General features: G+C 51.0%; 1 protein-coding gene across 2 annotated transcripts in view; it reads right to left on the reverse strand.

The window, feature by feature from the left end:
• Positions 1–24,896, reverse strand: part of MAP2K4 (mitogen-activated protein kinase kinase 4) — a 93,632-nt gene that overhangs the window by 24,445 nt on the left and 44,291 nt on the right. For both annotated transcript variants that reach the window (XM_065852231.2, XM_071816641.1), the window contains exons 3-4: positions 19,453–19,627; positions 9,181–9,300 (exon numbers count right to left, since the gene is read on the reverse strand). In XM_065852231.2, coding sequence (XP_065708303.1) covers positions 9,181–9,300; positions 19,453–19,627 — 295 coding nt within the window. The remainder of the gene's footprint in view (positions 1–9,180; positions 9,301–19,452; positions 19,628–24,896) is intronic.

Here is a 24,896-nt window from a genome sequence, read left to right on the forward strand (position 1 = left end):
AGCACAGCACGGCCAGCCGGTCAGGGAGGGGATTGTCCCGCTCCGCTCTGCGCTGGGGCGGCCTCACCTGCAGCATTCACTGTGTGCAGGGCTGGGGACACCGGAGAAAAGGAGAGAAAGCTACTGGAGAGTGTCCAGAGGAGGAACATGAACTTGGTGAAGGGTTTGGAGGGGAAGCCGGATGAACAGCGGCTGAAGTCCCTGGGTTTGCTCAGCTGGAGCAGAGCAGACTGAGGGCAGAGCTCATGGGCTGCAGGTTCCTCAGCAGGAGCAGGAGGGGCAGGGCTGAGCTCTTCTCTGTGACAGTGACAGAGCCCAGGGAACGGCAGCAGATGTGCCAGGGAGGGTCAGTGGACATGAGGAAAAGGTTCTTCACCCAGAGGTGCTGGACACTGAACAGGCTCCCAGGGAGGTGTCACGGCCCAACCTGACAGTGTTCAAGGAGAGACTGGACAACGTCCTCAGACACACGGGGTGACCTGTGGGGTGTCCTGTGCAGGGACAGGAGCTGGACTCCATGATCCTTGGGGGTCCCTTCCAGCTCAGGACATTCTATGAAATGCTATGAAAACAGACTGCAAACTGCCAAAGTGTCCCACGTACCACCTGCATTACAGGTGCTGCTGCTTTAATGACAGTGGATCCATCACTGTCTCCTGCCAAGGGAGGGATTCTGCCTCCGAAAGCCTCTCCCTTCTGAGCAGAGGGGATCTGCTCTCCTAGGAAGGACCAAGCCACTGGTGGGCTGGCTGGAGAAGACAACTGTGGGTTCAGAGCCACGGGCAGCCCCATTTTATGTTGCTCCTCTGGCACCAGGGTTTTTACATCAGTACAAGGCAGAGTGGGAGCTCATATCATCCACCCAAGAGAAATCGCTGCTACAAGCCTGAGCCCAGAAAACACCATGTCACCAAAAACAAAGCAGAAGGGACTGATCACAGAGGACACAAAAGCAGATACCATAGCAAAGGGGCAAGCACAGTGCAGCAGGAAGGGGACATGGCCAGGGAAAGGGGAGTCCAGGCTGCTGGAGAAGCTGAGACTGGCTATGGATTGATGTGGCTGAGGACCTGTTCAGATTTGAACTGCACGAGTGAAATTAGGCAACACACACAGAAAAATTCCCTTTTCAGCACTGGCAACAAAAGCAAAGTGCAGTTGAGGCACTTGTGTAGTACTGAGAGTGGCTCAGAGAAAGCAATGCGGATCCAGCACTAGTGACGTGCGTACATGAAGTGACACTGGAGACACACCAGACCCTCACAATCTGTAGTAAAAGCAAGCGTGGACTTGTTCTACTGGCTGCAGGATCATTCAAAACACTGCTTGTTTTGAGTAGCTCCATATAAAAACTGGTACTGTACTGTCTGGCTATGTTACGGTAATGAGACCGCAGGAGGGTAGGTTCCTCCAAGAACGCGAATACTTCCGAGCGCCCGCAGCCTTGTTTCATGTCCAATCGCACCAACGCTGTGAGAGAATCTTCAGTCGCCCACGTTACAACAGCTCATGTTCATACGGCAAAAGCAAACTGAAGTGAAGCAACAGGCAACCTGATCAGAGCCATTATGGTAACAAAAGCTTCACAATATTCGTTGTGCATCTGTGGGGTGGGAAGTGTTACTGAACAAGTACAATAAATTGTTATCCATTGTTAATTTAAGCACAAAAAAAAGCCTGTACATGATTCTAAGCACCTGGAAAGACGTGGTTTACTTGGTCTCCTGAAGAATATGCTATACAGAAATCCCGGATGTCTGCATTTATTGATCTGGCAATATAAAAATCTATCTGATCAACAAGAATTTATGTCAGCAAGATCAAATAAAAAAATGGCAGATCTCTGAAACCATGCAGTGTCATTAAGGCTGGTGGCACAATTCAAGATGAGACTCTTAGGGACATGGGTTAGTGCCAGAGTTGGGTTATGGCGGGACCCGATGATCTTGAGGATCTCTTCCAGCCAAATGATTCTACGATTCTTTAAATGTACACGAACACCTGAAGGGAGAGGGAACAGAGGATGAAACCAGTGGTGCCCAGTGACAAGACAAAGACAGAGGGTTCGAACTGAAACACAGGACGTTCCCTCTGAAAATCAGGAAACACTTTTTCATTGTGAAGGTGCCTGAGCACTGGCACAGGCTGCCCAAGGAGGCTGTGGAACCTCCATTCCTGGAGAAATTTAAAAGCTATGTGGACATGGTCCTGGGCAAGTGGCCCTATGTGGCTCCACTGGAGCATGGGCATTGGACAAGGTGACCTCCAGAGGTCCCTTCCAACATCCATCGTTCTGTGACACTGTTATACCGACACTTTATCACATCAGCGCACAGCAGGGAGTTGTGAACCTTTTATGCAAGCTATATCTACACTGGCGAGAGAGAATGAAGAATATCATCACCCCTACATATCCTTATGTGACACAGAGGATACTTTTCCTATGGACTGGGGACTAACCATGAATCGTAAAATCATAGAACCATAGAATGCCCTGAGCTGGAAGGGACCCCCAAGGCTCATGGAGTCCAGCTCCTGTCCCTGCACAGGACACCCCACAGGTCACCCCGTGTGTCTGAGGACGTTGTCCAGTCTCTCCTTGAACACTGTCAGGTTGGGCTGTGACACCTCCCTGGGAGCCTGTTCAGTGTCCAGCACCTCTGGGTGAAGAACCTTTTCCTCATGTCCACTGACCCTCCCTGGCACATCTTCTGCCGTTCCCTGGGCTCTGTCACTGTCACAGAGCAGAGCTCACCCTGCCCCTCCTGCTCCTGCTGAGGAACCTGCAGCCCATGAGCTCTGCCCCCAGTCTGCTCTGCTCCAGCTGAACAAACCCAGGGACTTCAGCCGCTGTTCATCCGGCTTCCCCTCCAAACCCTTCACCAAGTTCATGTCCCTCCTCTGGACACTCTCCAGCAGCTTTCTCTCCTTTTCTCCGGTGTCCCCAGCCCTGCACACAGTGAATGCTGCAGGTGAGGCCGCCCCAGCGCAGAGCGGAGCGGGACGATCCCCTCCCTGCCCGGCTGGCCACGGGCACAGACACCTTGAATAATGCCAATGCAGCGAAAGATTTTCATAGAAATATGTTGTGCCCCAACAGCAAAGACAGCAAAGTCCTTGTATCATCTGGCCAAGGATATGTTCACGATTCACACCACTGTCAGCACTGTGCTACCAATGCATCCCCACCAGCTCTTTTCTCGCACCAGCTCCAGCTCCCCACCAGCTATTTTACCCACTTTCCCAGGCATGTTTTGCAACTTGCAATGACTTTTTCATGGAATAATTTTATCAACTATTGAGTTTGTTGGTTTAAACTTGGCTTGGCTACGCTTGCACTGGGTAGGAGTCACTGCTGAGATCCCAAGTCAGACAAGGCTTTTTTCCTCTTCCCCTCTTGAGAAGAGAAGTAACAGGAACAGTTCCTTTGAAAGAGCAATTAGTGCGGTTACGATAATGAACCACACACTCCCAGCCTTGCAGGTACTGTCTCCAACTAGATTAGCTGTAAAGTTTCCAGCAGACAAGAAAAGAAGTTTCTATTTTTTCTCAGTCTTAAAACCCCTCCAAACAGCAGCACTAAGAGCGGAAGTCTCAGGGTTGTCCAGTGTGGTCCTGTGGCTCAGCTCAACACTCCTCTTCTCACTAGAACAAAGTGACTTTACCGATATCTTTGCAGAAATCCTAGCAATTGTCTTTTTTTTCCTCCCCCACTTAGCAAGTAATGCTTGGAGAGGTAACAAAAGGAGCCAAGTGACCAGAGCCTCTTCAACGCGGCATCTCTGGCGTGGAAAGCCCTGCGCGTGTTTGCAGAGTCAGGGTTCTTGCTGGCATGGGATGGAGAAACCAACTGGCTTCGTGGGGCCAGGGCAAAACTCAGCAAGTTCAACAAGGCCAAGTGCAAGATCCTTCACATGGGTCGGGGCAGCCAGCCGGGGGATGAAGGGATTGAGAGCAGCCCTGCGGAGAAGGACTTAGGGGTGCCAGTGAATGAAAAATTTGGCCTGAGCTGGTAATGTGTTTGCAGACCAAAAAGCCAACTGTATCCTGGGCTGCATCAAAAGGGGCATGGCCAGCAGGTCAAGGGAGGTATAATACATATCCCCCTCTGCTTCGGTCTGGTGAGAGCCCACCTGGAGAACTCACCCAGCTCTGGGCTCCCCAGAACAGACAGGGAGCTCCTGGCCATGGAAACGCTGCAACAGCTGCAACAGCTCTGCAGGGAGGATGGGCTGAGAGAGCTGCGTGTCCAGCTGGAGACGAGAAGGCTCTAGGGAGATCTTCTCACAGCCTTCCAATGTATGAAGGTGGCTTATAAGGAAGACGGAAAAACGCTTTCTATATGGCTTTCAGCTGAAAGAGGGCAGGTTCAGACTGGACATGAGGAAGAAATCTTCTACGAGTGTGGTGAAATGCTGGAACAGTTTGTCTGGAGAAGCTGTGGATGGATGTCCCATCGCTGGAAGTGTTGAAGGTCAGGCTGGACTAAGCTTTGGGCAACCTGATCTAGTTGAAGATGTCCCTGCCCATGGCAGGGGGGTGGACTCCATGATCTTCAAAAGTCCATTCTAATCCAAACCATTCCGTGACTTGATGATTCATTAGGGAATGAATCCCTCCTATAGGCAGTGCACCCAGGAATACAGACAGCAGCATAACTACTTCTTCCACCCTTTGCTCCAGGCCTTTCTCTTTCTGATTCTCTTCATCCTCCAGCCTTTATCAGATGCCACTTTCTTCTCTCTTCTGTTCAGAAGTCAGTCCATGGACATGAAAAGCACTTCAACTGCCACACATTGCAACGTCAGTGCTCAGAGATTCTTTCTGTTATTGAAAACAAGGTTTACTTTTTCTACCTAGGATCATTAGAGAACCAAGTAATAGAGCAGAACCAAGCAATACAGCAGTCTGCTCAACAGCTGCACTAGCAGAACGCAGGATGCTGTAAGATCACGGGGAGGCCCAATGAGAAGGTCACAGCTCCATTGGTGAGAGCAGGAGCGAGCAGGAGCCCCCGGGAGGAGCGGAGCCCAGCGCGTGCGCTGTCTGCTCGGTGCCGCCAAGCCCCTTCCTCCAGCCAAACGCTGTCTTCCACTTCTTCAGCTTTGTTCCCGTTTCGTTAAGCAGGCAATTTAATCTGACCTAGTGGGTACCAATAAACTCAAGCAAAGTCCCACACCCAGCAATCAACTTGTAGTTTTTGCATTGTTACACATGACATTATATACACAGACATACATAATATCAGAAGTCCCATATGATTAAAGAACAAAAAGTAAATAATACGTGTGAAGATGCTGTCTGCTGATGGACAAGCGGGAGCGGTTGCCAGAGAAGACGTTCCCTACCAAAAACTGCTTGCTGAACAAGTCAGACAGAATAGGACTAGCAGAAAATGTTCCTGTAGTATTTTTTTGCCTTTCAAAATTAAACTTTTCATACTAATAGAGCCTGGCACAGTAACCTCCCTGTTTACAGTCACCTGTCTGACTGAAAGCTCATCTGCCTTCAAAAAAAGTCCCTGACCCAAACTGCTTCAGTACTCGCGCTCCACACCTGTCAGGGCCCAAGAGCTCAGCTCTGGCTCTCCGCACCAACAGCTCACACTCCAGAGAGGTGACCTGCGTCCCAGAGCTGCCCCCCTGAGGTGCCCTGCCCCCCAGAGCTGCCCCCCTGAGGTGCCCTGCCCCCCAGAGCTGCCCCCCTGAGGTGACCTGCCCCCCAGAGCTGCCCCCCTGAGGTGACCTGCCCCCCAGAGCTGTCCCGCTGAGGTGCCCTGCCCCCCAGAGCTGCCCCCTGAGGTGCCCTGCCCCCCAGAGCTGTCCCCCTGAGGTGCCCTGCCCCCCAGAGCTGTCCCGCTGAGGTGCCCTGCCCCCCAGAGCTGTCCCCCTGAGGTGCCCTGCCCCCCAGAGCTGTCCCCCTGAGGTGACCTGCCCCCCAGAGCTGCCCCCCTGAGGTGACCTGCCCCCCAGAGCTGCCCCCCTGAGGTGCCCTGCCCCCCAGAGCTGTCCCGCTGAGGTGCCCTGCCCCCCAGAGCTGCCCCCCTGAGGTGCCCTGCCCCCCAGAGCTGCCCCCCTGAGGTGACCTGCCCCCCAGAGCTGCCCCCCTGAGGTGACCTGCCCCCCAGAGCTGCCCCCCTGAGGTGACCTGCCCCCCAGAGCTGCCCCGCTGAGGTGACCTGCCCCCCAGAGCTGCCCCCCTGAGGTGACCTGCCCCCCAGAGCTGCCCCCTGAGGTGACCTGCCCCCCAGAGCTGCCCCCTGAGGTGACCTGCCCCCCAGAGCTGCCCCCCTGAGGTGACCTGCCCCCCAGAGCTGTCCCCCTGAGGTGACCTGCCCCCCGGAGCTGCCTCGCTGCTGTTCGGAACCTGCTGGTGCCTCTTGAAATCAACTGATTGCCAAAGACTCCTACTCAATGTTTAAGGTCCTCTAAAGAGGCTCGAATTGGAGCCCTTCACCTTTGAGGAGCAGACAGAATATCTCCCACCTGTAGCTTCGTCCTGCCCTGGAGAGCTGCATTCCTGGCTCAGAGCAGGCAGTCCCAAGAGGATCTGCCTTTTTAGACCCAATTTTCTTACTTTTCACCTTAAAATGCTGGAACAAAGAGCTTTGTTTATACAAGTTTTGTTGTAGGACTTCCTGAGAGACGCTCAGTCTTTAGAGACGTCCCGTGTGCTCTTACGTTCCAGGTGATGGTGCGGCAGCGACCTGGATCATTCACAGTTATTTGGGAACACATCTGCTAAGGAGGCCGAGCGCGTGGGATGGCTTCAAACATACTGGTGAATTATTTTTTTCCCCTTTTTGTGCTGTCTTAATTTCCTAGCTTTGAAAGATGCAAATGATACTAGAACATGTAATTAATATGACAAGACAGAACACCTTAACCAAGCACACTGGCTCAGCGCTGTGCACCCCCAAGGTAGGCGGCTTGGACCACCACCCTGGCAGGCAGGGGCCGGGGAAAGGCTGCTCTCGTCTCAGAAGCAAATACCACTGCTGCTGAGCAGGGAGAACGGGGCTCCAGGGGTCACGATGATGTAACGAGAGTGACCTGACTGACACCTCTCCCAGACCCAAGGAGCCCTGCCTGGCTGTGGGACAGGAGGCTTGGAAAAGACCAGGGGCACACCCTAAGCCAGGCTGACAACTGGCGGCTGATCAAGGTAGGTTTTTATGCTATTTATGTATTTATACTTCCATTTTGGGACGTGCCCAGAGCTGCACAGAAGTGACAGGCTCGCACAGCTCTGAGCACGCTGCTCATCAGCATCTGGCAAGGCACTGTCTTGCCCAAAGACTTTTCTTCACACCAGCTGACAGCCTTATCATTCATGTTTCAGCAAAGCTGGAAATTTTAAGCCAAGGCTGAGGCTCCGCACTTGGCAGGAGCGAGTACTGTGTGAACATGGACAATGCCCCCCGGCCCAGAAAGGTTCCGTGTTTAAACAGACAAGAAAAAACAGAGCATGGGAAAAGGAAGAATTGTTACCCTTATTTCAGAGACAGACTTGAAGCCAGAGCAGTGACCTGGCGAAATTACAGAGGCAGACACTCTAGAAGCAGGAATTGAAAATCCAGTCTTAGTTTCAGGCTTTAACTACAACATTGACTTTCCTTCTCCAACATTTCGCTGGTAAAGCCCCACTAGACTCTGCACTGGCTGCTACACCCAATAATATGCAAGGATGACGAGCAGCCAGTGGGTCTTTATTTTCCTTCTTTCCTTGAGTAGATCTATTGGATTTGTGGTGAAGCAGTGGAAAACATGCAAGGCTGCATGTCCATCCCTCTATACTGTGCCAGCTTCACCACCAGAGCAATTACAGCAGGAGGAATTATCCACACCTGCACAAGAGCTGCAGGAGTCGCTGCGCTCTGGAGAAAGGGATGCAGAATGACGATAAGCAGATGTTACAACAGTCACAAACATGCAGTGATTAACACCATATTGCTGCCCATGAGCAGCTAAAGTACGTCAGGACTAACTGTGGTTGCTTTCACAGCTTCCAGTGCTCAAGCTCTGTTCTTCACTTGGAAGCACTCAGGGAAGCAGCACATTGAATAACCCACTCCACAGCACACAGAGTCTATGTGCATAAAAGAGCAAAGCAAAATCACAGCCCCTAGGCTGGCTATTGCAGATATTGCTCCTTTCAAGAACAGTCATGCTATTTCAGTCTCTGTCCCAAAAAAGATGCAGAGAAAAGCAAGAAAGATGACCAAAGGTCTGGAAGGGGCTCCATGTATGACTAGGTAGGATGTGACAGAGGGGGAATATAGCAACTGTCCATATAATCCTCACTGGCCTGGAGAGGGTGAATAAAGACAAACCGTTTACTGCCTCTTCAAACACAAAAACCAGAGAAACCACTGGGGCCACCACTCAAAACATCAGGATGAAAACTCAAACAAATCAAGTTGATGGGCTTTCAAATGAGGGATGGACAACCAAGGGAAGTGCCTCTCAGGGAGCACCATGGATGAAATAAACGTACATGTATTCAAAGGGAAACTGAACACCTTCATGGAAAAGAAATCCAGTAAGAGTCACTCAGCACAAAGAGAGCACGTCTAGCACAGGAGACGATCAAGCTGCACGTGACCGAAGGCCATGGTGAGGTATCACACACCCTTCCACAAGCAGATCCCAAGGGCCATGGGCTTTGGGCTGACCCCACATGGTTGCCCTTGTTTCCCTATGTATCTGCAGGTACAAACCACCACAAGGCAGAAGCTCTGACCCAGCCTGGCCACATCCGTACACCCATCAGACACCCTACGGGGAGCTGTGACCCATCCCAGTAGCCACCTTCCTTACAGGGACACAGGCTGTCAACGCGGTCGCCTTTTGCAACCACGCACATAAAGCCCATTTGCACCCGAGCGCTGTGCCAGCCCGGCAGCACACACGGACCCAGAGCGCGTCAAGAGAGCAGAAAAGCGGGAAAGAGGGAGAGACTGAAATCCGCAGAGAGACGTAATGAAGGGGAACAGCAGGTGTGTGCTCCACAGCACCCGGGTGGCTGGGACTCCTGCTTAAATACCCTTGGTTAAAAGTTGAGAGCTAAGAAACCTAACGTAAATTAACCTTCTCCTCCATACTGCAAGTTGGCAACTGCAAAGAAAAAAAAGGTAAAAACCAAACTCCGCTACAAATGAAGCAAGTTTGGAGTGCCCACCTCTCTGAAGAGTGCGCCATAAAACTGAACAATATACGGGCAGTCACTGCTTCGCATTACTACATCAAGGTCCATCAGAAGCTGCTTCTGTTCTTTTTCATCCACTGTCGACCGAATTCTCTGAAAGAGGAAGAGTGGCAGAGACTTTATCACTTACAAGCCATGACTGTATCCTCAGACCCACTTCAGAGCAACGCGCCAGGACCCCAACCCACCGCTGAGCAGGCACCCCCACATGCGCAAACACGCTCCAGAGACCTCACCGGTGTTCTCAAACAGGAAACAGAACTGAAAACCCCTACACCTTAATTCAGACTATAAAATCCCCGGTCTTCTCATGAACATCAGCGTTTTCAGATGAAATGTCAGAATGAAATGAAAGAGCAGAAAGTTCATTGAAAACTACAGAAAAAAGCCCAAAACCAAACAAACCCCAAACATATTCAGGCTTTCATTTCAAAACAAATTCTCACACAGTTCTCAGCCATGTTGGATGGGGCTTGAAGGCTGTCATGAAATTTAATGAAGGGACGTTACGTTTCAAAGCTCTCAGCCCAGCAGAGGAGACAAAGCGGCTCCCTCGGCAGGGCTGGCGGGGCGGGCAGGACCAGCGCGCCCGGGGACGTTCGCTCTGGGGACGCTGATGGGGGCAACAGCCCCTGAGCTCTTTTCTTAAAACTAGCAATTCTTTACCTCGTGCTTCCCTAAGGAACATGGACACTATATAAAAGATACTATATATATGTAAAAATATATATACTATGTGTACGTAACCATATGGATACGGATACACACACTATATATATACATTATATATAAAGTCTCATTTGGACTTGGAAGTTTGAAAATAGATATCTCTACACGTAAAAATATGAAGCTTGATAAATGAAGGATGGAGAAGACCATCCAGAGTTTTTCATGTGATTTTACAGACATATTTAACATCTTGCACTGATTAATGCATTCCCTAAATCACAGGTGAGGAAAACCGTGATCCTGAAGGTGTGACTCACGTGCAAAAATTATTAAAAAAAAAGGTATTTGGCAAGAAGTCCAAAGCAGCAGAGGGAGCCTGGACCTTCCCTGATGAGAAAAAACTGGTATTCAAGGTTGTGGGAGGAATCTGCAGGACAGCAGGACCCGCTGCCCTGGGAGCAGCTGCGGGTGGCACCAGGACCACGCACGTCAGCAAGCACAAGGCTGGAGTACCTGAAGGTACTTTGGAGGTTGGCCATTCTTAACACACCATTTGAGAAACAGTGCATGATTCTGTACCTTGAGGCTATTTTGGATGACCCACACAAAATGAGGACAGTACCAACACTCTAATTTTCCTTACCTTTGATGTATCCTGATATTTTGGTATTTCACCACTTGTTCTTAATGTTCTAGTAGCTCTAGTTTGGCCTAGACCAGTAACCGTCACGTTTGCGCTGCCCCTTTCCCTCCCAGTGAGCTCTAGAGCCCTGCCCGCACAGCCGCTGTCTGCGCGTCCCCCCCGCGGGGCCACCCAGCAGGTGCGGCTCTGGAGTCACAAACACTGAGAAGATGGCTCAATGGACTAATCAAGAAACTAAAATCTTCACCTCTAGGTCACTGGTTCAAGTCTGTGCCACAGAAGTTCAGACACATCACTAAAGGAAGCCTGATGAGTTGGACTGGTTTTTTGCCTTGTGCCTACACCATCTAAAGCTCTACAGGCCACCGAGGTACCAAAGGCTGGGCCAACGGAATGTCTCTGTCCAGGTGGGACACCATCAGCACCGTGTGAAATAATAATGCCATTGCCCTGACCTTGACAGAAGACCTTGACATGCCAAAGCCACCATGGTGGGACCTATAAGAAACAGTTTAGTCTCTCACCAAGATGCTACCCACTGCTCTGAACAGTCCACCTCTTCGGTGAGGAGCAACACCAGAAGGAGTTTTTCTCCATACTGTCACATCTCCCCTCTATACCAGGTCTGGAGCTGTCCACAAAAAGCCTCTTTCCTGGTGATCTGGGAGCCTCCCCAGCCCAGCTCTGCATCGGTACCATCCTGCCACAGCCATGTGCTCCTCAAGCTCAACACTGTCCCCTGACCGCACCTCCTCCCACCTCTGACACTGGCTTCCCTGCTACAACTTCTCTAACACTGGAAAGTGTGTGAAATAGAACTTGTATGGAGAAGGCAATTTTAACGGCACCCCAGAACAATACGGAACCCAAAGATTCTTCCTCTTCCCAAATGCCATTTCCCTAGGGAGAAAGGGCAGGCAGAGGGCGGACGGTGGGTCAGCTACAGGACAGAGCATCCCGGTAGACACAGGAGCCACGGGACACCTTGAGAAGCCAGCATGGACCCAACAACCACCGCTTCAGAGCATGAAGGTAACGACATGGTGCAGGATTGGGAGGTCACACAAGAGCGCTAGAGACTCGGAAAGGAGCAGCATCGCAGCACAGTGCTGAGCTGGGGTCAGCTCTGGCTGGAAAAGATGGTTTTGCTAAGCTGGAACACACCAGTGGTCCCAAAGCACCAGTTATGGAATGAGTGTCCACCAGAGAAACACAGGAGAAACAGCAAAAGGTGACTGAAGTCACCAGCAGCCACTACGCAGACAGCACGGGAGCCACAGCGACCATCTGCTACTGAGCTCCAAGGCAGAGCGCAAGACACGGCAGCAGCTACCACAGAGACCTGAGAACAGGGCAGATGGGAGGGAAGCAAGACACAAAGTGAAGTAACAACCTGGAGACACCATTTAAGACAGAGAAGGACAGGTCTGACCTGGCTTCAGGTCTTACTCTCAGCCTGGTCACTCTACTGCACGTAGTCACTGACATGCCAAACAAGCCACACGTGGAAAAAGTGGGGTTTGTAGTAGAGGCTGGTGGGAAATCTCCTTTTTAATGGTTGCTTGTTGGTAGCAAATCCTCCAGGAGAAAATTCTCCAGCCGTTCTAATACAAACATGGGTTAGGACAAAGCCTTCTGAGATCACAAGCAAGAGATCCAAAAGCTATGCCTTGGGCAGCATCAACAGCAGAAAGATAAACTACACTGCGGATTGGACCACTCTGAAACCTAAAATCAGACAGATCCCAGAAACTGGACCCAAAACAGAAGAGACATCACCCAGCCCCAATATGCACACAAAAGGATTTGGGTGCAGTGGGTGGTGACCAGTTATAAAAAGGAAAGAAAAGAAAAAAGCAGCTTTAAACTCCAAACTGAAAAGCAACTCCTTGGGCTGCGAGACACCCCGGGGCTGTCCTGTGTCCCACACAGAGCACGGTTGCGCTTGGCAGTGTCACCGGGGCTGCTGCTCCCGGGGCGGCAGGGACTGGGGACACTGAACCAGAAGATGGGTTTGCCACCCACTCCTGAGGACAAGAACATTTACCTCCCCATCTGAAACACATTCAGGGCTGACAGAGGCACGTCGGATCTTGCAGTGATCACAACCACTTTCCCATCTCCTGTCACCAGTTCTCGCTCCCTCTCCCCGTGTCCTTTCAGCCCTCACGTGTTCACTCCCGTCCCAGCGTACTAACTCTGACCCTCAACCATCTGCCCAAACAGATAAGTGAAGCAGAAAACTCTGCTTGATAAACCATAAGGAAGCAACCTGGGAGAGGGTACCTAATAGTGCGAAGAATGGAAATGAAGATTTGCAATAAAGCCAGATTGCAAGAAGTCCCAAGACTTCTCTTCAGAAGCCATACGGGAAATTGGGAAGGACAGAGAAATTCAGCCCTTGGCTGAGCTACATACACTAACGTGTCATTTTGGTGGGTTTCTATGGGCATCACAGTAAGGATGGAGAGATTATGAGAGCTATAAACATGTTAAATTCTGCTTTCAGGGGTATCTGACACTCAGCAACCTGTTGGAGCTGTGGGGCTGCCCCCAGAGAACACCGGGGTGAGCCAAAGCCAGAAACGTGTGCGTTAGAGCCGTGATGAGTGAGCACTGACTACGAGCACAATTCTGGGAAAGAGGCGCTGAGCTGTGACCAAGACACGGCTCCACAGCTCAGGGGCTTCTCCGGGAAGAACTGCGATCTACTCCAGCCACCCCAGCGCCCTGGCATCCTCCTGAACTCCACCTCTGAACAGCGCCTCCGCCAGCCTCTCCCCTTACCCAGCTGATCTTGAGATTGCTTCTGATTTTCTTAGGACAAGTTTAGAGCAGAAGTGGAATAACATCTGTAGTCTGGTCAGAAATACTGCCAGACTAAAGAGAATACCAGAAACCAGCAACAATATCTGAGGACACTGGCTGGAACTGGAAGACACAGTACTGCAGAGTGAGACTAAGTCAGCTAGGCTGACCTGTACGGGAGAGAGAGGAAGATTCTGGTGTACAGCTGAAAATGACTACACCTTTTGGGGTGGGGGAAAACTGAACATGAGGATTGTGGACAACAATGTGCTCTCCCCAGCTGGCTTACTCTCCCAGCTGTAACCATTTCTGACAAGAAAAGTAATTCCATTAAGAAGAGGTGCAAGATGTTCCTATGGGACAAGAGGCCTGAAGGTCAACCGAAGCATGAACCATTCGACTTGTCTCTTGATACTGTGTTTTTCAGCCAGCTGAACTAGCTCAACAGAAACTGGCAGAAGCTGCTAAAGCTGAACCCCAAAAGTGGGGGGTGCTCCCTGCCACGGGCGCCCGGGAACAGCGGGGCGGGAGGTGGAAGGTCCTCGCGAGCCCAGGACGCCGCTGCCGTGCTCGAGCTCCCGACCCGCACAGCCAGCGCCTAACGCATTAAAGGTTGGCTGTTTTAAATAGTCACTCTTCAAACAAGAAACCTTCCTGCCTTCAAGAAGCCTGTTTAAGTACCCAGGTATTACACGCAGTATTTTAAGTAAAAAGCAGGGCATCCTGCTCCGACAGGGAGAACACTCCCCTCCCCAGCTTCTGTTCCATTTTAATCTTTTTCCATTTACCTGTTTTTATACCAGCCGAAGATCTTTTGAAGTACTCTTCTTGTGTGAACTGTCACCAGTGCCAGAGGAAACCTCGGGACAGAAGGAAACCCCCCGGTTGCTGGGTGAGCTTCTCAAGATTCACCCACATAAAATGGAGCTTCTCAACAGCTCCTCTGATGTGCCCAAGACAGTCCTGTTCCTCCAGTTTATGGTGCTCCCATGAAACAAGATGCAGAGCAGCTGGGACAACAACATGTGGTGATGCTGGAGGGCAAACACAAAGGGGGATGGAGAACAGCAGATGCCGCGAAGCCTCTGGGTTAACGCCAGGAGTGACGACAGCGGCACAGATCCTGAGAAGGGATCAGGGCTCTCCGCAGAGCCAAGAAGCTGGGGAGATTATTCACAAGCCACTTATGAATGGCCACAGACTGGACAAAAACAGACTAAAGAGAAAACAAGAAACCAGAAGCGAAGGACAGTGGATGGAACTGGGAGGCAGACCAGGCAATGTCGCAGAGAGCTGGTGCTGCAGGGAAATACTGGCCAGGGCAAGGACTTCGTCGAGGAAAGCAAGGAGCCCAGAAGAGAAACCTGCCAAGGAGGTGAGGATTCAACATAAAACGGGTCTTGCAACTGTGAATTTGCACAGACAGAGCTGGCACAGGACAAAACTGGACTGTTCTCTTTCCAGTCTGGAAGAGTCTTGATTGACCTCACATGCCAATAAATTCTCTAGAAAATTAGTAGGGTTTTTTCAGTCTACTGAGGTAGACTGCAATGCCAGCTGACCCAGAGCAAACAGGGACTTACATAATACAGCGTTTTCCAGGGGGGAAAAACGAGGAAGGTTTGAATACAAATCCTCAGAGCTGGATTCCTCTTTCCTCTGTCCTCTCCCGCTCTTCCTGACGGCTGCAGGAAGAGGCACGAGGCTCTCCACGGCAGAGCTGGGCAGGGATCCCAACGCATCGTGCCCAAGACACAGCTGGCTGGGCTGCCTGCAAAAACAACCTGCAGCCTCGCAATCACTGGGTCCCGGCTCTGGCAGCCTGCTCCTGAAGAGCCCTGTGTCTTTTTGTTATTCAAATAGATATCCATAGAGGCACAGAATGACAAAGGTTGAAGGAGAGGAAGGAGCAAGGCAGGACAGGGACAAAAGCTCATCATCCCAGCCTCTCCCCAGCACCGCTCTGCCAGCCGGAGCCTTGCTGCGGTGATTTCACAGCAGCCACACGATGAGGTTCATTTTCTTTCTTCGCCGCTGATGCTCAAGCACAGATGAAAGTTCTCTGACTCATACAGGGACCCGGCAGCTCTGCCCGCGCGGGCAGCTGGGCACCCTCAACAAGGGTACCACGATCATGTCCGCCGGGATCCGTATGTTGGCTGATGAGGCCAAAGTGTACAGAATGGAAAAATGTAAGAAAATGGTGCCTCCACTGCAGATCTCAAGTTATTTCAGTAATATTTCAGCACTCAGAAATTATTTTCCTGTGATGGTAAAAAATGCGGAGAGGAAGTGCAGGAAAAGGGCTGCACTCGGAGCCCGGCGATTTGGGGAACCAAGCAGAGGGTGAAGCTGAACAACACTTCAAGGCAGAGAAGAACCTGATGAAGTGTAATAAGGGCAACTGTAGGGTCCTGCACCTGGGGAGGAATAACCCCAGACACCAGTACAGGCTGGGGGTGGACCTGCTGGAAAGCAGCTTTGCAGAGAAAGACTTGGGAGCTCTGGTTGACAAGAGGTTGACCACGAGCCAGCACTGTCTCCCGTGGCCAAGAAGGTCGATGGTACCTGGGCTGCGTGAGGAGGAGTGTGGCCAGCAGGTCAAGGGAGGTGAATCCTCCCCCTCTGCTCTGCCCTCATGAGGCCCCACCGGAGTTGTGTGTCCAGTTGTGGGCACCCCAGTTTAAGAAGGACAAGGAAGTACCGGGGAGAGTCCAGCGGTGGCTACGAGGATGCTGAGGGGTCTGGAGCATCCTCGTGCTGAGGAGACACTGAGAGAGCTGGGGCTGTTGAGCTGGAGAAGAGAAGCTGAGAGGGATCTGATCAATGGGATCATTATCTCAGGGTGGGTGTCAGAGGATGGAGCAGACTCTGTTCAGTGGTGCCCAACGCCAGGGTGAGGGGCAACGGGCACAGACTGAAGCACAGGAGGCTCCATGTGAACATGAGCAGAAACTTGTTTGCTGGGAGGTGCCAGAGCCTGGCCCAGGCTGCCCAGAGCGGGTGTGGAGTCTCCTTCTCTGAGACACTGAAACCCCCTGGATCCACCTGTGTGATCTGCTCTGTGACCCTGCGTGAGCAGGGCTTGGACTGGGGGATCTGCAGAGGTCCCTTCAGCCCCACCAGCCTGGGATTCTGTGATTGCATGAAGCACTGTTCCTTGTGCAAAGGCATGACAGGCCATAAAAAGCCAGAGGAAGGAGCTGGAAGTAGGACCTGGGGGTGCACTCCGGCAACTGTGTCTGTGGAGGCCGAGGTGAACAGGATGAGTGTCCGGAGGCTCCTCGGCACTGCAGGACCAGCCAGAGACAGGCTCCAGCTCCAGGGAAACAGCAACGTTTCACTCACTTTACAATATAACTGCAGCACGCTTGTAGAACAAAGAGGATTTGAATCTGTCCATGGCAGAAGGGGCTGACCAGCCCCAAGGGCTGCAGCCTGGTCATGGGAGCTGCAAACAGGACTTGGCCCTTCCAGAAGTGGGGTAGGAAGATACCTGAGCATGCAGAAAATTTGCAGCAGTGGTAGTGGAAATTTGGGTAAAGGTGGAGAAAGATGAAGGAGCAGCTGGGGGAGGCCCTTGTACCAATTTTCTTTGCATCTAATTACCAGCTTCAGAAGCAATGTCTCTGTTTCACTCATCAGTACAGAACAGCCAATGACTTTTGGCTTGCAGTCTCCATAAACCTATTTCCTACTGCTGAACGTGCTTCCGAGGATGACACACCTGAGGCACTGATGTGGCTCTCGGGGAAGCACAGGAGAGGGACAGCAGCAGCACCGGTACCTGGTGGTGTCCAGAGACAGGGGGATCACAGCCCAGCTGTCACCCTGCCTGCAGCACGATGCCACACCACGGAGCTGCAAGTGCCACTGAGAATGTAGCCAAGACACCACATCACCAGACTGACACCTTCTCAAACCACCATCCCCCCTTCTAAACCTTCTCTGACAGAAGGGCATTATGCTGAAGGAGAAGCAATCAAGTTCCTGCCTGTAGAAGAAGGTGAGGCCACGGGGAGCAGCTGGTTTCCCTGACCGCGGGTGGGGAGCTGGGGGCTCAGAAGGCAAGAGCTCTGCAAGCTGCCGGGACAGCGCAGGCACGGGGACACAGAGCAGGAGGTGGACAGTCCCCAACACAGGTGGCCCACAGGGCACATTTAGATAGAGCAGGAGAAGGGAGATTAATGCACAGCCCTGGCTGCCGCAAAAGCAACAGCAACCTGAGGAGTAGTTTGGAATGAACTAGTTGCTGGTCCAGGCTCAGCCCTGTCCTGAAATCTCATCTCCAATAACTGCCCCATCCAAGCTGTGGAATAGCTGCTGCTGCCTTGGAGACCTTGCTTACTCTTCCACCCACAGGTCTCATTTGCTCAGTTTTAGAACTGATGTGGTGCTCAGACCATCCAGCCTCCTCCTCCTGCAGGCCCGGCCATGCCCACCCGCGGGGAGTGGGTTCAGAGAAATGAAGGCAGTACCACCTCAGCCCACAACTTTGACATTTCGGGTTGTGTTTGTTCAAAAGTGAGCCCCCAAGCCCAGCACCCCCCCGGCTCAGACCACCTCTCCTCCCTTGGCAAAGCCCATCCAACAGGCCATGCAAGTCATCTGTGCACTTCAAGAGTATGGCACTGGTGCCTCCTGCCACCCAGGTGGGAGCTGTACCTGCATCACAGACCCTCAACACCAACAAGATTATCCTGCAATGCTGAACAGCCCTTGAGCAAACACAGCCTGGGACAGCAGAATTTCTGTGCCAGCAGATGAAGCTGCCTGATCCAACAAAGCAATCTCAGCACAGCTGCACCCGCTGCAGAGCTTCTGTAACAAAGCCGCTCAGCTATACGGATGCTTTCTTCTTACCCATGGCTATCGTGATTATAGGAGCAAAACTACAGTTACCCAGGTCACACACCCTGGGTTTGAGAAGCTGGGGGTGTCCAGGCATCATTTCACTACATCAGCAGTTTTTAACCCATCATCTGCAAACTCCATCTATGAGTTCCACCAAAGGCAACTCAGAGAAACAAGCCTTTAGCTACAAGTAGCCTTTAGCTACACTGGAGACTTTTAGGGATTCAAAACCAGGCTGAAATACTCAGAACACTCAGAGGCCTGGCCGGGGATCCCACTGCTGTGAGGAAATCGGTAGTTACTGGAAGAGTTACTCCGGTAACCTGACACACTATAGACAAGTATGAATCATATTCACAGCAGCTAGAGCTGAGGCTGAGACATGTCTACTCGGCACGTGAGACCAGCAGAAGTGAACATTTCCAGATCAGACCAGGGAATACTCCAAAGGAAACAAAGAGCTGGAAAAGAGGCAACCCAGACTCCTACACAGCTCACCTGACTCTCTGGCGGGAGCACTGACGGTTAAAGACCAATGTCACCAGCTACCAGCCAGCAGCAAGCGAAGGAAAGGAGAAGAGAGAGGGGGAACGGCTGCTGCCCGCCTCCCCCAGCTCCAGGGCTCCTCGCAGACGCCCGCGGGCAGCGCCGCCGTGCCACGACAAACACCGCCGCGTCACCCTGCTGGGAAATGAGGCTGCGTATTAGCTCTGGTTGCCAGGTGAGTTTTTGGGTAGCATAAGGCAGAAAATAGACAGTTCAGAAAACTGCTGCAGTTTCCATCTCCAGAGCAGGCCTGGCACGGTAAGCACAAAGCAAAGACTCGCCACCAAACATCGGAAAGCGCAAAACGCTCCCGAGGAGACGTCCACTCCATTCCAGCTCCTGGTGAGGCTGCACCAAATTTTAAGTCACAGCAGACAGCAGGAAGCTGTGAACTGTCACCGTGTCCCTACCACCAACCCAGGCTGTATCTGAACCAGTGACCCAGAGGTGAACATCCCACGGCCCATTATCCATCTCCAGAGACATGTGATCCCCTCAAACAGCAGGTTTCCGATATACATTTTCAAAAGGGCACAAGCAATTACGAGAGCTTCACAAATCACAATATGCCCACGATACAATGCGTTTTCAGCAAATAGCAGCCTTTACACTGGAAATAAATAGAAAAGAGCAGTAGATGGGTGCTAGACGGAGGAACATTAATTCTCCATCGCATTTCATCCCTAATTGACTGAAGTACAAATGTAAGTATGGGCATCACCTACTTTAACTGCCATAATTTGCCCACTTGGTTTGTGGACCATTTTGTTGACAGAACCATAAGCGCCTCGTCCAATTTCTCCAAGGTCTTTCAAGTCCTCTGCTGTAAAATCCCAATGTTGTTCAGGGGAAATCTTCAATTTTCCTGATGATTCAATGCTGTGTGTTCTCAGTCTCTCTCTGTCAAAAATATTGGGAAGCAATTTTTCCACATTTTAAATAGTCTGTAAATTTCTCTTTTCAGCACTTGATTAAACATTAGAAGAGAGGGGTTCACAAAGGCTACAGTAACAATCTGACTCCACAAAGGGTTTTGGTTGGGGTAGGGGGTGCAGGGGTGAGGGAAAATGTTAAATCAGAAATGACATACACTTGCCCGCAGCTTCAATCAAGTTTCTCCAGCTGCGGTGTAAAATTCAATGTGTCTCATCAAGCAGAGTCATTCTAATCACTCATTTACACAGTTCTTTCTGATTTGCACAAAATACATCAGGCTTCAAGCAGGACCTGGTAACATGCAGAACCGAGCCTGAAGAGCCCTCCCCGCCCCATCTCCCCAAAGCTGCTGCTGTGCCCCCGCGCCCCCCGCCCGCCCCTGCGGCTGCACCACGGGCAGGGCCGCCTGCGCCAGCCAGGGGGCTCCAGAAAGAGTTTGCTCTGAACGTAAAACTGCAATTAATCAAAATAAATAAATTAGGTAATCATTCAATTTATCCAAAACAAAATGAAGAGCCAATAATTCATATTTATAAAAAACAACACAAGCTTCTTGTGACATATGAAAACAAAACCTGACTGTTCAAGTGTGTCTTTACCAAACGCCTATGTTAAGGTTCTTGGTTGAACATCAATCCTACCAAAGCCACCAGGATTTGCCCAGGTAAGAAGCAGAATAACGCCCAAAATTTGGAGGAGAGAAGAGTTCCACGTTGTCCTAAGGTGCCCCCAATTATGTGTTTAAATGCAGCAATGCTATCACTGAATTAGTAGGAAATGCACAAGTATTTTCAACACTTTTCATCTCAAAATGCCATGCAAATTTTCAGGTTTTCATTAATTGATCAGCTGATTCACACTTCTTGGGTTGTAAAGTAAGCCAAAAGCCTGAGTTCCCCACTTCAAGGGGCATTAACAGCACTAAAGACCGCTCCCACTGCAGGGCACGCCATTGTTGCGCAGATATTAAAGCAAACAGGTACTTGTGCCCACCCTGGGTACAAGGGAGATTCCGATCACTTCTCTCGGGCGTTTGATCGAGTCACCACTCGCTCACCCAGGGTCCAGCCGAACAAGCAGAACACACAGGAAGCATTTGACCAAACGCATAAAGCTCATGGAGTTTATCAGCCAGAGAAATAAACACGTTACAGCCGACTCCACGTTGACAAGCGCAACCGTTTGTCAACCAGCAGTTGCTAACGCTCCCCTGGGGGTGCGGTGGTGGACCCGGCCACGACCTCCACCAGGTTGTATCCGGCACCTGGGTTTTGCGAGGGCATTGAGGTCAGCTCCAAAGGTCAACTCACTGGAGCAGCTACAGTTCCCATGGCTCCTCTGCTGCAGCCCAGCGTCTCTGTGACACTTCAGTTCAGCGCTTTCCGGGCTTGGAGCAGCTGCGCGTCCTGAACCCCTGACCCGCTGCAGGAAGAACCTCGCTCACCCTCCCGTCCCAGCTCTGCGCCTTCCTGCTCTCCAACCTGCCCAGCTGGAGGTTTCCAACCCGCTGCTCCACACGCGGTCCCTCCACTGCCCCGGCGATAATTCGGAGAACCTACTGATGTGCTACAACACAGCGCAGACACGAGGACACAGCAGGGGTGGCAGCCCTTCCTTAGCACTCCTGCTTATCTTCGAGCTTCTGTGCGTAATAACACACTGCACTGAGGGGGCTCTCCATGGAAGTTGCTTACTAAAAGGCAAGGAATGAAAATAAGGCAGTAAAATGACAAATAAGAAAATAACAGAAGAAAAAAAGAAACTAAAAAAATGAAAGGAAAAGAAACGTGACCTCCAGCCTTTCCAGCTGTCCTGCGAGTAGCCTGTGTTGGAAGATGCGTAAATCTAACTGCTTGACCACCCTATTTTGTCAGTACCATAAAAAGAGGGGTTTTTTGATGGTACAACATAGGTGACAAGCACCATGCCCAGACAGCACCGGCGAACAGGCACGTCCTGCCTGCCCTGCCAGCAGACACACAGCACCGGGGCTGCTTCAAAGAGACGGCAACAAAAAGCCACAAAGGTGTCACCAGGAGGGCGAAATGTGAGATTGCATTTTCTGAGCAAACCCTTTCCATTCCTTGTTTCAAAACACTATTTCATATTGAAGTCCTCAAAGAGTTGAAAAAATTAAAAGTTGATGTGGTTTATTCAAATAAAGCCCAAATAAACCCATTTCTGCTCTTCCCTCTGTCCGTTTTTCTCCCCAAGAAACTCCGCTTTTCTTACCCTACATTAGAGGAGAAAGCAAGTCTGAATTCATCACGTCCTCGTGACACACGGCGCCTGTTTGTCCCCAGCTGCGCCCTGCTGGAGCCGAGCTGGGGCTGGATGGGGACGAGCCGCCGCCACCCGCCCCATCGCCGCCGCCACCCGCCCCATCGCCGCCACCACCCGCCCCATCGCCTCCGGTACCCGCCCCATCGCCTCCCTGTGCTCACGGTGCCTCGGAACGCAACGACTGCTCCCGCTGGCCTCCATTTCAAAAACCCAGGGGATGTCAAATAATCAAATGACAAGTTTGACAGAGCGACAGTCACTTTGATGTAGACATTGCTCATTCAGCTAATTTGTCACAAGTTAGTAATGCAGTTTTCCTTTAAGCAGCATGGCCTATCTTGAGTCAGTAACTAGAACACAACGATTACTTTTAGCATCAAATAACATGCTTTATATCAGGAATTTTTCCAGCTAAATCAAAATCCCAAAGGATTTCCATGCCAAGAATGCAAATCTAGAACACAGACTCTCTGTATTGAAATAACATGGGAAATTTCCGATGTAAAACTGAGTCAGGTAATAAGAAGAAATAAATCATCAATGCAGCACAACTGTTACTAGATTGGCACTGCTGCGGCTACATGAGGATGTAAATCTACTGGGCAGATAAGCTCCCAAAACACAAAAAAGCCGAAAGCCCGCACTACACCCTGTTGCACTGAACGTACAACAGCTCGCTTCAGACCACAGAAGGGCAACCACGTGAACAGCGTCCAGTGACGCTGAGAAGTGATAAGCGCCCTGTCCCTGCTCCGGCAGCCGCTCAGACTTCAGTCCCTGTGTTCGGTGCTCATCACTTTGCACAAATGTGATCAGACATCTGTCTCCTCATACCATTTCGGTTTTAAGCTGTAGAAACCAAATGTGTCTAAGGCTGGGAACAGTGGGCAAAATCGGGTATATTTTCTCCAGGTGGTCAGGATGCATAAAATGGACTTCTGGGGCTTAATGTATGACTGAAAAACAAATAAATAGCCAAAGAGTACTAGATAGTTCTCAGACAGTTACAAGTAGAATTTTCAAATGCTCATTGGGAACTCTGGCTCCTGATGTCCAGGAACTGAGTTTCCAACTCTTCATCTTGCTTTTGAGAAGTCTTAAAAGTGCTGGAAAAAAGAGAGAGAGAGATGACAGGCTGAGGAGGCCACTGGGATCAGCACACCGAAAGGCCCCGGTGTGCCGGTCCCACTGCAGCTGGTCGCTGTGCTCGTCACAGCCGCTCTCCCGGGGCTCGGGAGCACCCAGCAAGACAACAACCCCCCAACAGCGGCCCTTTGTCCGCAATGGAAACGGCCGTGGGTGCAGCGTGGCAGGGGCAGGCGGGGGCAGGCACCACGGCCCTGTCCGGCCTGGGACACGCATGCGGGACTCGAGCTCCCGCAGCTCCATGACCCCCCGGGAGAGCCATCGGGAGCTCTCGGCTGAGCCGCCATGGTTCCCTGAGTCCCGCTGCCAGCACCCAGCTGCCCGGATGCCACAACTCTGGGAAACAATCGTGTCCTCGGCATGAAACAGAAGGACCACTGGAAAAAGCAGAGGAAGGTTTGCGACTTTTTGAAGCAAAAAGTTCCCAGACACAAGACAAGGCCAGAAAGATGCTGCAGTAGGTACCTGTCACCTCTTTATTTTACTTGTCAGGAGGTGTGCAGGACTCAAAGAACCTGAGGTATTTGACATAACAGTTGACACAAATAAAACAAATGTGCAGAGTCAAAAAGGTCCAAGAAAACCAGTGGTGCTTCGCAAGCTGCCTGGTGCTGGGTTCTGCTAGCACATCCACTCTTCAAGCTCCTGTTTACACCACGGTTCATGAAAACACATTGTACTTGTCCACGGGTTCAGTAAAAAAGCTGCGCAACACAATGGGATTTTAGAAACTGATTTGTGGACAATCAGCCAAAGGGACGCTAAAATATAAACCCTAACTCCAAACCCTCCACGCAAACTGCGGGGTTCTAGTAACACTGCGCACTGTTCGTAACTTCAGAACAGAAACGTGGCTTACGGCTTTGGCTAACGCGCTTCTAGCAAGACTTCCGGATAGCCTCTAGAGGCTGGCATGCTTCTATCTCAGTGTCTACGTTACTTACAGAACAGTTTTCAGACCTTGCAGGTCAAAACTAATAAAACTGCAATCCTAGTTTAAATTTCACTGCAGTCTCCGAAAGAAATGTTCTATGTTTCTTCTAGGGGGCTGAAAACGTTGGTGCTCTCACAAATCTTCCAGATTCTTGTGAGAAGAAATCTCTGCTTCCAATAAGTTTATGGGCAACAGTGTCCTGGCAAGAGCGGCAGAATTACACTGGTTTTGCTCTAACCTAAGGTGTAGATATGTTTAATAACAGATTCCCAGACATGAAGAGATACAGAATACGTGTCAAAGAAGGAGAATTATTTAGTTTTGCACCTCTTTCCCACTCAGACTGAAAGCAAAAGCACACTTGCTCTTTCCCACCGTGACTAAGTGGCAGAGTCTCCCCAGCATTGCTCTGCTTTTCCATGCTTCTCCAAAACTTCAACAACACGAGCAATGTGCGGAAGATGGCGCGGCCCCTTCCACAGCCCCGAGGCTCGGTCCAGCCCGCTGCCGAGGCTGCAGAGCCTCCCTGACCTCAGTGTGGTTTGGTTGAGGCTTGTAAAATATCGATATTCCATGTTAAACTCCCCTGGCAAACTGCTTAGTTACACCGGATTTTGATTAATCCTGCCCTTGACACGGAGGAAACCTCTCAATTCACTGCGGTGGAGCCTGTACCCAATTTAACTGAGCGCATTAATCTCAAACCCATTTTGATTTGGACCTGGGCCAGACTGCAGCACATTCGCTGAACCCATCACAGCTGAGTATTCAAACTTACACTGCATTCAAGCATTTCAGAATAATACCAGAAAACTCTGAGCTAAGTAATTTAAATAACCCTCCTGAGAATGCTGACTCCTGTTCCGAAGC

This window comes from Patagioenas fasciata, chromosome 18 (genome assembly GCF_037038585.1).
Source record: "Patagioenas fasciata isolate bPatFas1 chromosome 18, bPatFas1.hap1, whole genome shotgun sequence".
In the NCBI taxonomy this organism is placed as follows: Eukaryota; Metazoa; Chordata; class Aves; order Columbiformes; family Columbidae; genus Patagioenas; species Patagioenas fasciata.